Source organism: Borostomias antarcticus, assembly GCF_949987555.1.
Source record: "Borostomias antarcticus genome assembly, chromosome: 9".
Taxonomy (NCBI): domain Eukaryota; kingdom Metazoa; phylum Chordata; class Actinopteri; order Stomiiformes; family Stomiidae; genus Borostomias; species Borostomias antarcticus.
This window is the reverse complement of record NC_140242.1, coordinates 23,559,204-23,572,237: the sequence shown is the minus strand read 5'-3', so window position 1 is coordinate 23,572,237 and position 13,034 is coordinate 23,559,204. Positions and strand designations below refer to the sequence as shown.

At 51.2% G+C, this 13,034-nt stretch overlaps 1 protein-coding gene across 1 annotated transcript in view; it reads left to right on the top strand.

Annotated features, from left to right (window-relative positions):
* abcc4 (ATP binding cassette subfamily C member 4 (PEL blood group)) overlaps positions 1-13,034 on the top strand; it is a gene marked incomplete at its 5' end in the record, with an annotated part of 52,880 nt that overhangs the window by 27,380 nt on the left and 12,466 nt on the right. The window contains 5 exons of the mRNA XM_084443704.1: positions 3,839-3,918; positions 10,848-10,998; positions 11,719-11,838; positions 12,022-12,132; positions 12,286-12,386. Coding sequence (XP_084299830.1) covers positions 3,839-3,918; positions 10,848-10,998; positions 11,719-11,838; positions 12,022-12,132; positions 12,286-12,386 — 563 coding nt within the window. The remainder of the gene's footprint in view (positions 1-3,838; positions 3,919-10,847; positions 10,999-11,718; positions 11,839-12,021; positions 12,133-12,285; positions 12,387-13,034) is intronic.

Sequence of the window (13,034 nt, the reverse complement as noted above, 5' to 3'; positions counted from 1 at the left end):
TCCTCCGAGGAGCAGTTGTAAACAGGCTACTTCCCTTGGAACGTTTTGTATTGTCTAAGCCTCAGAGACTCTCTGTAGTGTAATATCTGCTGTTCCCTTGTGGTGCCAAGTGAAAGTAATGCATTTGTAATTGTGCACGCCTGGTTAAGGGCCTGACAGCCATTTACACACGCAGGTGGCAGATACTGCATGTGTGCCGCTGATCAACGGGCCTTGTGTTTGACACTTGTTGTTGGCTGCCATCTTCCCCAGAGCTAAAGGTTACCACTACAAGCTCCGCTGAACAAACGTCTACTGTGCTTTTCTCAAGAGTATGGCTTGTTTTACAATGGAACAAATCGTTTGTGAATTATGATTGATGGATCGGTATTGTTGCTCCGTCGTATCCTGTGTGTGTGCCATTTGGCTGAAAGGGAGGTCTGTTCTTCAGCTACTTGACTGCCATTTAAACAACTGTCACGATACATGTTTGTAAGGCTATGAGGATTATGAATAAAATCATTCCATCACAATGTACTGTAGACAGTTGGCCAGAAACCATCTTTCATCAGGCATCCACAGGTTCAACATGATGTATATGCGTTTGAAATTTGAACGCTGATAATTATTGCTCAACGTGTGTTCCCTATGGAGCAGCACACAAACACACCCACACACACACACATACACACACCGCAGTGGATGTGTTGAGCTGATGTTGATCCCAGTAATTCAGTGTCATTGAGTGGGCTAATCCCCTCAGAGACTGCAGGGCCGGGTTAAAGCTCATCAGCAGTCAGGGAGTGGGGTCTCACTCAGCACACACACACACACACACACACACACACACTCTCTCTCTAACCTCTGTCCTCACATATCATCAGCAAAGATTTGTCACTTTAGTGTGAGACGTCAGTCAGTTACTGTCAGTACCGACGCAAGGAGGAGCAGTCACTGCTGGATCTACAGTAGGCGACAATGGGAGCATCTATTTTGTGTGTGTGTACAGAGACAGTGTTATGAATGTCTATATTCTGGCTGCAGCGTAGGTGAGTGGAGTAGAGCAGTGGTGGAAGTACTGCAGAGAGGATGATGATATCTGGGGTGTGTAAATTGAATGTGAAGATGGAGCCGAGTGTGTGTGTGCAGTGTGGCTGATAGGGCTCCCCTTGCCCTGCACTTCCACTGTTTAATTGCATGAAAGGCAAGGAGAGGAGATTGCTGCAGTCTGGTGGTGTGAGCGGGGAGAATGGATTTAGAATGTATTAGTATTGGCAGCGTGGTGCCGGCGGTGGGAGGCGGGCCGCCCCGGGCCCGCCATGGGAAGTGCAGGTGAGCTGTGGTACCCGCACCCCCCCCATCAGCCCTCCATTATCGCACCCGCTTCGCTGAAAGGCCCGGCAACAGCAGCCGGGCCCACACATGGCGTGGCTCTCGGGTCGGGCCTCTTATCGAGACGTTAACAGGGAACGACGATTAGCCACACACCGGCCCCTGCTCCAGCCTGGACCCCGCTTTTCCACCGCTTCGCCCGGGATTGGGGTGAAGCGAGGTGGCCACCCAACGAGCCACCTCGGTCGGGAGGGCTTGATGTTTTCCCTAGACCCCCCCCACCCCCCAAAAAAGTGGTGCAAATCACCCTTGGAGACCCCGACCATGAGAAATTGTTTGATACTAATGCAGCTGATATCCTGAAACGTCGACCCTCCCCTCTCCACACAATAGATGATATTGTTGACAATAGTGATTGAAGCCATTGTCCCAGACCTGTCTTACCTCACAGGCATTTTCAAGCAGCGAATAGCTTTGTGTAACTGCATCACTGTAATGTATCTCTCCCATAGTCTGCCAGGCATGGGGAGGGCACTTTACCTCATCACGGCTGAAACTGGATGTTAACTGAGCTGCCCGTCAAACAGCTGATTGTTCTCTGATGTTCTCTTGCTACCAACACCCCCCTAACCACAGCATGATGTAACTGGGAGTAACGTATCTCTTCCACATGGGTATTGTTTGTGTGATATCCATGAATTCGGGCCATCCATGGCTTAGACGGTAGCATTGCATACATATTATAGGATCTTCCACAGGCACAGTTTGACAAATATAATTCACCCCCCTCTGTTTCCAAAATAAAGCAGGGGAGAACTCTCTCTCTCTCTCTCCCTGGTAGAAATAAGAACAGTAGCAGCGCCACCCCCCTTCCTTGAGCCCTGCCCTCCAGGACGTCTGCATGCTCAAGGGGCACTCACACTGTGAATAAGATTAGTCTGCTTCCAAGTGTACAACATGCTTACGCCACTTGACTTTGAATCAGCACAGATTTGGAGCATTTTTGGTTTGTTGTGGTGGTGAATAACGCTTTTAACCGTTACGGGGAGGCCCGTCCTCGTTTGCGTGCGTGTTTTTTTTTGGGCGGGAGCGAGGGCTCGGGATGAAGCTGTAAGCTGCTTACTGCCGTTGGGGGCAGCGGCGATTACAGAGCCCACCGCCGCGGGACACACTGAGAGCAGGGGAGGTGACTTTTGGGTCAACTCCTCATTCGACTCCACTCTCTGCCTCCAGACCGCAGAAAACCTCCACGTACCCCCCCTTGCCTTCCATCCTCTCTGCCTCTCACCGCCAGCCCACCTCTCCCAGTATGCAGCCTGAACAGGCAGTAGGCCTGGGGAATGAGCACCACTAGAGGCCCAGGACAGATGTGAGGCCTACCTTGGTTACGCTCTCATAACCAGATACCACCATAGTGTATGTTGTCACATTGGAAGATAGCGGGTTGTTAAAAGGTCAATACATTAATATTTCTGTGGAGGGCCCCAGAGACAGTTAAAAGGTTGACTGTGCTTCTTAGTGTCCTTCAACGTGTGTATAGTGTCAGTGGTGGAGTTGGCAGTGGCTATAAGATGCAGAAAGTGTCCTTCCTGCAGGCTCTCTGTCCTAGGTGCCTGCATGGCTACCTGCCTGGTTGCCTATGGGCTGAAGAGCTGGGGCTAGGCTATTACCGGGGCCTAGCTGCCTACCTGGCTGCCTCTGGGCTGAGGAGTCGGGGGTGGGCTATTACCGGGGCCCGGCGTAAACACCGTGTGGGAGCAGCTGCTGAGTAATCGTATGTGTTCTGAGATCAGGCTGGGGGGAGAAAAGTTTCTAAAGGAGCCACAATAAAAAGCCGCAGGAGCACCTGCGCAGCCCCCGCCAGGATAATGAACACCTGAGCAGATTGGAGGCAACTCAATTAACGTCATTGACACTGCCAGTCAGGAGAGAAAGACAGGTACGCGGCTTCTGTTTCTTCTTTGTTCCCAGACAAAGGACTCCCCAACGTATTCAGCCCAGAGTAGGCCAGCCTTTATGCGGCGGAGGCCAAATAATGATTCATTGTTTAATTTAGATAGGGCCAACTATTTGTCTATCTGATATCACGCTCAATGTATACACCCGGTGTGGTAGCGGACACGTACAGTAGGTAATAGGGATTCATTCCAAAGATACAACGTGTTTTAGAGAAAGAAAAATATTTAAAGTCATTATTGAGTAAGTCTTCCGTTGTGTGTGGACATGTTAGCTTGTAGATTTGGGTTGTATGTTCTCAGTGTAGTTTTGTTCACCGCAGTGTTGAACGAGCTCGTTCAAGGTGATATTCAGTAAAAGTGGAAATGACTCATGTCTTTCCCTCCCACTAAAAACATTCCACAGGAGTCTCAGACATGATCTTCATCTTAAATAATGCAAATAATCATCACACACCATTAGCAGTGCAATTGCCATGTAAAAGCACACAAGCAGATCAGAAGATGATCTTCTGTGGTCCATACCTGTCTGATCAGTGATCTGGTCTCTTTTAAATACTATTGTGCATCAGGAAGGATCCTCAACAGGTTCTCCAAGGACATCGGCCACCTGGACTCCCTGCTGCCCTGGACGTTTGTGGACTTCATCCAGGTGAGTCTCACCAGGTTGCCAGGTTTGGCTCCTCCACCTCCTCTATTTCCTCAACATCTCCTACCTCTACTTCTACCTGCTCCTCTACCTCCTCCACCTCTCTCTCTTCCTCCATCTCTTCTACCTGCTCCTCTACCTCCTCCTCCTCCATCTCATCTACCTCCTCCACTTCCTCTTCTTCCTCCATCTCCTCCACCTCCTCCTCCCTTCCTTCACCTCCACATCTACCTCCTCCTCCCTCTCCTCTACCTCCTTCACCTCATCCACTTCCTCCTCCTCTTCCTCCTCTACCTCCTTCACCTCCTCCACTTCCCCCACTCTTCCTCCTCCACCTCCTCCTCCTCTTCCACCTCCTCTATCTCCTCTACTTCCTTGCCTCCTCCTCCCTTCCTTCACCTCCTCCTTCATCTCCTCTACCTCCTCCTCCACCTCCTCTATCTCCTCTACTTCCTCTTCCTCCTCCACCTCCTCCACCTCTGCCTCTGCAGCGGCAGCATGGGGAGGCCATTTCATGCCTGGCTAGGCCTGCTTTGTGGTCCGGGTCCCCTAATCTGGAAACAATTACTGTAGGATTACCCAGCAGCGCGGCCCAGCGCCTGCACAGATTTAATAAAAGTGTCTGCACATATAGGGCCAGGGCGTGGCTCCGTCAGTGTGGCACAACACAGGAGGCCGGGACAGCGACTGTGTCGGGGGACTGAGCAAGGGACGGGCGGAGAGAAAGCCAGCGCTCAGGATATAATGGCTACAGGAAGATGGGCCAGATCTGTGGACCAGGAGGCAAGGGGAGGGAGGAGGAGAAAATGTGTTGGGGGGGGGGTGATCTCTTGAGTGGCATAGAGGGGAGGTGTGAGCAGCAGTGTGTGGAGGAGAAAGAGAGAGAGAGAGAGGAACCGTGGACGGGAAAGGGGACAGGTTAGTTGAGACTGATAAAACAAGGGACTTGCCCAGCTCACCAGCCGTCTCTCTCTTTCTCTCTCTCTCTCTCTCTCTCTCTCTCCCTCTCTCTCTCCCCCTGGTTAGCCGAGGGCCACCCTGACGCATAGCCAGGTAATGTTACCGAACGCCACCGCGCCACGGCCAAACAATCGCCTCCCAGGAAAGCCTGCGGAGATGAGCCAGGCTCATGCACCGAGCGCCACAAAGGAGGGGAATGTTGGCCGCACAATCCCAGGTAGAGGAGCGGGCGTGGCTCCTTGGTCAGGACCAAAGAAGAGAACAAAGCTGTGCTGAAAACCAACCCCCCCCTCCACAATGCCTGAGTGATGTTTGTGGCAGATACCCATCTCACAGGAGACAAAAGCCATCTTAAATGCTGAAAGCACAAAAGATCATACCCACAAAAGCTTTTTGTCCACCATAGTCCCCCCCCCTCCATTTTGATAATAAGCTGAATAATAGACAGAGTAGAAGAATAACTCTGCGGAAGGCCTGTAGGTGCGACTGGGAAACAGTGAAAGCGGACCAGGTCAAGACAGAAAAATGGCTTTGTGTTTTTGCTGCGCATGCATCGTCATGTCCATGTGACTTATTTATTCATACTGTATGGCCCATACGTTTTGTGGAGCGACAATAAGGTTCGTAAACAGCATGTACATAACATACATTATCTTCAAGTTGTTTTGCAGTGAGAAAGTATGTGTTAAGCGAACCAGCGCTGTTGCTAAGCTGTGTTGTTTTGAACTATAGCTGGTCCAAAATAAGATTGGAGCCTGGCCAGTTACCTCAGCGTTTACTCTGTAAGGTGGCACATTGAGTATGCTATGCACAATGTGGGCTTCTGCTGCAATGGAAAAAGGGAGCTCTTTGTGTAGGGGACAAAGGTGGCATCATTTGGACAAAGTGCTTTTGTCCAACCTTCTTTCTGCTCTTGTTTGCAGGTGCCTTTTATGGAGCAGTCTTTAATGCTTTCAGGAAGGAGGATTCTCACTCTTTTTATCAAAGTATTAGCCCGGGCAGAAAAGCCGCTGATCCCGACCATTGTTGCTCGTTCGCGGAGGGACATTTCCCAACAGTCATTGTTTAAATGGTTGTCAGGGGGGGAATAAAGTGAAACTTCATAAACAATGCCCTAACGGGTTTATCTCCCTCTGTGGAGAGAGGCCGCCTCTGTGTGGGGATTTGCATCGGAGCTGGGCTCCCTTTATGGTGGAGTGAACACTTCACGGCCATCAGCACTCCCCACACACCGCCCCAACAAGGGGATTCCCTCTGGGGCGGGGTTGGAGGAGGGGGGGGGGCATCCCAGAGCCATCTTTTTTTCACAGGCCTCATTTAGGAGCTATTTAGTATATTGAAAAAGTGCCCTTTCTCTTCCCCTCTTTATGTTGTGGGGACAAAGACAGAAATGTCAATTAAAAGCACCTCAGGCAGGGTGGACGGTGAGGCTTTGTCTGGACTTGACCTTTAAATCCCGGGTTGCCTCTGCTTTCACACTGGGGGGGGCAGAGGGGGGTCGGGAGGACAATACAGGGTGAATCAGGGGCCTTTCAGTGGTGGGCTTCCTTGTGAAGGCTCTTGACCAAGTCACGCCTCTCACTGTGGGGTCCCTAGGTGCGTTCATGGGCGTTCTTAACCGCCCGTTCGAATTTAGTCTGTCAGCGTAATCACGCCAAGGTAGTGGCCAGGTTCGGACGTCGCCGGAGGGAGATTTTAAGCCGAGCCCCGTCTTAATGTTCTGTATTTTTCCTGTCCGGTACAGGGGCCGTGTCGCGACGTTCTTGTTCGGCTAAATATTCCAATTAGTCAGAGTGTGCCCTTGGTTTGAGTGGGGTCGACCTCGGTCCTGCCAGTGTTACAAGCAGGACAAAACGTGAGCGCCTCTCATAAACGCCACCCGTAAACCATCGGTGGTCTGCAGGAGGAGAGGCCTCTGAGTGTAACAGCAACACTCTGAAGAAACACACACACACACACACTCAGAGCAGAGGATGGCCATTGTTTGGAAACACTGGCGGGTGGATGGGAGTGTGAGACTGTATATTGTGGCACATTGTGCGTCGGGCCTCTTCTGTGGCTTTGTGGGATATGAGAACTGCTGACGTAACCGCGAGTGCTGTAGGATGGGATTTCACCCGCTTTCTCTGCTGCCTTTACCAAGCGAGTGACAGAAGAGGGGAAGAATGCACTGGCTCCGGGCACAACACATACCAGGCTAGTCAGAGACACACTGGAGATAGACCACTATGGAAATATATCTGCCATACATCCCCATTCAGCATTGTTCATCTGACAGACACATTGTCTTGGAGTGCAAGGTGGAAAAACACGAGAATGACATGGAAAGGTGAGAGGCCAAAACACTCGGGTCCGACCGCCCCCCTCCTCTGATGTTCACTATATGACATATGTGCATTATATGTCATGCAGCGTGGTCATTTTACATGAGGTCCATCTTGAAGTTTGGTGTTTGTGTCAAAAAGGGTGTGTGTGTGTGTGTGCACGTGCTAGTGCACGTGCAAGTGTGTGCATGTGTGTGTGTGTTCACGCGCTTGTGTTTGTGAGTGTGTGTGTCAGCGAGGGCGTGATTCGACTCTCAGCGGCACCACCGGTGGTCATGTGACGCAGGGCACTGGCCTGGTGTGAAAAGCTCCCAGTGTCTGTCTGTGTGGTCTCCCATGGCACTGTGGTCTGGCAGCACCTCTCCTGACTCAGTCATGCTGGACGATCGGTAGCACCGGAGCCTGGGAACTTGGGTCTGCCGAGCTCAGCCTGTCCCCTGAGACGCCACCGACACCGTCACGGCAACCGGGGGGGGGGGGGGGGGGGGGTGTTTTGGTACTGCGCCGAATTTTGAATTTGTGGTTGCTTAGTTTAAATGTGAGGTTCCCAAGACTGTAAAATATGTGTGTGAAATATTTAGTCTGTGTGGGACCCGTCTGGAGAATTTGTGGTTGTGTTGACGTGTCCTTGTTTACGTTTGCACGTGTCTGTCTGTGTGTGAGAGAGAGAGACAGCAGAAGAGAGAGAGAGCAGGGGGTGGCTGTATGTGAAGGCATGCAGAGTACTGAGCAGCTGCTTTTGGTGGATAGTAGTGATTTATAGGAGAGAGAGGGAGAGTGTGAGTGTGTGTGTGTGTGTGTGTGAGAGAGAGAGTGAGAGAGAGAGAGAGAGTGCATTTCAAAGCCTTTCTCTTATTTCCAAAATGGTTGTGGAAATCAGCAGCTTGACTGAGCCCAAATAAGTGACTTCTCTTACCTTTTCACTGCACACAAAGGCCTGATCCTGGGACTACTTGAGCCACCAATGTAGACGGCGACCGAGACCACCACAGAATGTGTCAGGCCCTCCTCACCACATACAAAACACATTGACTGCAGCTTTATGAAGTGAAAATGGCCCAGAAAGGGAAAATGTGAAGGAGGTGTCCACAGTCATTTCTCCCAGAGAAAAGCCAGAGCATCTGGGCACTCTGAGCTAAAATAAAGCCTGAACGCAGAGCAGAATGGGACCGGGTCACCCCCCTTTTGTCCCGGACTCCGAGCGGAACGGCCTGGCTTTGTTTCAGCGCCGCTGACCCCTGCGCGGTGCTGCGCCAGGCTGTCAGGGAAAGTGTGTGGCGAAACAATTCCGCCGATGACGGAGGATTTCTTTAGGCTGGGGTTCTCTTCTTTGCCCCTTTCTCTCACTCCGTTTCCCGGGTTTGTTTGCGTCCCCCCCCCCCGTCCCCCCTCCACCCCAGAGACCGGCAGCCTTTCTCAGAAGCACAGCCCACTGTCACCGAATACAGGGAGGATGAAAAAGGGCACTTGTAAAGAAGCGTCCTGATTCCTCGCGTCCGGAGGGATGTTTAATTATATGTGTTTATGTTTCCTGCTGCGGAACAACAGCCTCTATCGGAGCTCAGCACAAATATAGCAATTAACTTCAATTTTCTACATTTATTTGGACTTCAAAAGACCTGATAGTATCACCTACAAAATAAAGTAATTAGGGTCCGCGGAGATGTGAATGGTCTCCGGGCAGAGCGTCCAGCCCTGTGTGCCTGAATGGCAGCATCGCATGCCGACGGGAGCTTTATTTTCTAGCTAAAGAGCAATTAGGGGTAATGCTTTATTTAAACTGTTTGTATACAAAAGCTTTTATCCACTTTTATATGCGGTGGGCTACGACTACGGGAGTTATCCCTTCCTGTGTGTGTGGGTGTGGGGGGGGGGGGGGGGGGTGCTGTGTGATTTGGATGAGGCGGGGGGGGTCTGTGTAGGTCACTACTTATCAGGCTCATCTGTGTGTAGTGTGGGTGGGGGCCGCGGTCTTCTCCGATGCTGACGTGATAAGCGGCAGACCAGGCGAAATGGATCACATCAAACGGGGCCCTGGCGACAGTAGGCCCTGGGGAGCAGGGGAGCAGAGCCAGGACTCCACAATCTAATGGTTGCAGTTCCTGCCGAGACACCCTCCCCTCAAATGAACCCTCCTGTCAGAGCCTCTCTGGGCCCTCCAGTAGCACCACCGACAGGCCTCCTAACCCTAACACTAACACTAACACTGACTGACTGGGAAAATGACTGAACCACAAAACCACATAATACCACACGGTACACGGTACATCATTGTAGGAAGTATGAAAGAAAGTTTGGCAGTGGAGTAATGTTGGTAGACGGGTAGATAGTGGCACTCGGGGTGAGGTTGGATAGCGCTCAGCAACAGCCTGCGTGCTCCCTCTCTCATCTCCCTTCGCAGTCCGGCAGCCTTCCATCGCAGCCCAGATTGAAACTTATGTAGTGTGAAATTCTCGGGATCAGTTGTGCTGGGTAGTTTTTCACCCGCTGCTTGATTGTGTGTGCTCCAGTGCGGCGATGGCGCGACTGGTAATACCTTCTTATCTGCTCTGTAAACGGAATTGACTGGCTTTCATCGTAAAAAACCCACATTGAAAGTGATCGTGCTTAAACGTGCGCGTAAGCGCCAGATAACATCCTTAATTAAGGTGCTAAATTAAATTTTCATCTCTCTGAGGGCTAGTCGGAGACCATTGAAGGTAACACTCTGATCCTAATCGGCTCCTCTTAGGAGTCATCTGTGAGGTTGTCTCTAATTTCAGGGTGTGAGATTTCAATTTTATCAGCCATCAAGGGAATATGAAATATGCAGTACAGTATTTCCTTGAGTTAAAAAAAAAAAGTAGTGTTGGAGAGTCTCTCATAAGTTTATCATATTCAATCAAACAAAGTTAACAATTAAAGTAAAATAGTAAATTGTTTTCGAACATGCTATTATGAGAGGGCCCTCTCATTGTGATCATACAACATCACTTCATATCAATAGAGGTTATTAGAGAATAGACAGTGTAAACAAGCCAGCAAAGTCATTGAAATAAAGCATTAGTATGTCCTCTCCCTTTCTGTTTCCTGTCAGAGCGTGACGGTGTCTCAGTGAGGTGTCACACTGCCCGCGGCCGCGCTCAGGCATCATGTTGCTTGTGGCCAGCGGCCTAGCTGTGTCAGGTAGCCTGCCATTAACAAGAGTGACGAGTCATTGTGTTATTGAGGGCTGTGTGGTTTGGCTGGGCCGGGCCCTCGGACAACCCCTCCGTGCGGTTCCCAGAAGCCTCTGCGAGTGATGATGCCCGTCGGCTGCCCGCCGGGGCCAGGGAGGCTTAAGGCTGAGGTGTGGTGGAGGGAAGCCCCTGGGAGAGAGGGATATGAGCCGCACAGGAAGAGCTCTGAGTGTCTCACCTGCCTCTAAGTGAGAATTAGTGCCTGTGGCTCCTCTCCTCTCACACAGCCTCTGTCCTCTAACACTGCTGTCACCCTGGGGGCAGTGATCCACCACCACAACAGCAACAACAACAGCTGACGGGCGTCCTCGTCACCGCCCGTGCCCTCACCTCAGCGGTAGCCCACAGGGGAGCGGTGAGGCCGTTTCGGTGGGCTGATACAGGGCTGATCTTACCCACCTTTCCCCCTGTTGTGTCTCGTGTTTCCCAGGTGTCCCTGCAGGTCATCGGGGTGATCGCCGTGGCGACCTCCGCCATCCCCTGGGTGATCGTCCCCGTCTTCCCCCTGTTCATCGCCTTCCTGCTCCTGCGCCGCTACTTCCTGCGGACCTCCAGGGACATCAAGCGGCTGGAGTCCACCGGTGGGTCTCTCTCTGGGGGACGCGTCCGCTTGGGCCAGGAAACAAAGGCGGAGCGCGGGAATGCTAATAGACCATTGAGAAATGCCCCGGACATTAGCATAAAGGCTAAAGGTGGCTGTGGCCCATGGCTCGCCCACACACAGTTTCCTCGAGAGCCGGGAGTTCACGACATCACACACAATGGAGGAAGTGACGAGCGAGGCCTGCCCGAGCCACGGCGGCCACTAGTTCACCCTCCCTGTTCTGGGCCGATGGCCCAAAGGCCCAGGGAAGGACAGGTTCCCTGATCTTAAAGAACAAAAGTGCTATTAAGGGGCTCCAAGGGAACATTCCAGCTTTGTCTGTGGTTTTATAAGCCAAACACATCGTCACAAAAGGACTCTCAATGGTGGCCAATGGCCATTTCCTCAATAGGAGATGTGTGGTTGGTGGGGGAGGGGGGCAGAGGTTTGCGTGGTACATTTTCCATTGAAATGTGCTGAAGGTGTTATCATATCAACTTGCATATTCAGCCTACTTCCTATAGTGAATGCCAGGCAGACAAAAGGACTGGGTAGTATGTATTGTAAGCTGAATGTACCCTGCTTTTCTATAGAAAAATCTTGCACACTTTGGAAATGGTAATGGAATGGATGGATGTGGAGGGATTATCTGAAACACTCCTCGTCTCTCTGTCCAGCTCCTGGTGAGGAAGTGACACTGTGTGATTGTGCTCCGCAGCTCGGAGTCCCGTCTTCTCGCACCTGTCCTCCTCCCTCCAAGGCCTGTGGACCATCCGGGCCTTCAAGGCCCAGCAGAGGTTCCAGATGATCTTCGACCAACATCAAGACCTCCACACTGGTTGGTGGTGGAACTCAGCCTGCTTTATAGGCCGACCCCACAGTACAGTCAGAAAAGTGTTGTTGTTGTTGTTTATAGACCAACCCCACAGCAGTGTTGTTGTTATTGTTGTTTATAGACTGACCCCACAGCACAGTCATAACAGTATTTTTGCCGTTGTTGTTCTCTGTTGGTCCTTGTCAGAAGCCTGGTCCTTGTTCCTGAGCACCTCTCGATGGTTCGCGGTTCGTCTGGACTTGATCTGCACCGTTTTCATCACCATCCTGGCCTTCAGCTGCCTCTTCCTCAAGAATGGTACTGTACCAACCCTACCGTTAACTTCATTCGATTTTCATGTAACCTTTAGGCAAAAAATCCCTTGGCGTAATTTTTAAAAATGCAACTTATGATTAGTATTGCACAAGTAGAGTACAGTATGTGTGAGTGACTCCTTCCTGGGTGCGACAGGCGTGGAGGCGGGCGCTGTGGGCCTGGCTCTGTCCTACGGGATGACCCTTGTCGGGGCGTTCCAGTGGGGGGTGAGACAGAGTGCAGAGGTGGAGAACCTGGTAAGAACAATGGACCTCATTCCTGAACATTTTCTTGAATGTCTTCTTACGAACTTCGTATGACAAACCCAAGACAGATCTCCGGCGAATTCATGAACGGGTGGGAAAGTGTTCGTAAACCGCAGAATTGTTCTCAGCTGTGTTCCCCCAAATGACGAATGCCACGGATTCTTCAGTTGAACGCGCATTCTCGTTCACTTAAATTTACATCCATAAACGCAACGCCAGCTCCTTACAAGGGCATGCAACTACAGGACCGTGTGTACACAGAATCCACAGTAGCGCGAAAGCAAGTTGAGAGAGAATTAAATCATGTCCAAACGAGCTGCAACCGGTAGAGCACCGGTCAAACACAGAAGTAACTTCACCAGTGCAGAGGTGGAGGTAGCCTACTGCTGCAAGGAGTCAAAAGTAGACGAGACGTCATATATAGTTTATATTAACATTTAGGGGCAGATGTACTAACATTTGCAAGCGCAGCGTAAATAGTGCCTTGGGCAGTCCGCAGAAAACATGGGCGGTGCGTCTTCAGTTTGCGTTGGATGTACAGTACAAAGCCTGCGCCTCAATGCACACGCCGCATGTCACCGCCCTCAAACCGTAATGTGTGCAGGGAATATAGCGTCTTGCAGTACGCAGTCTTGCTTT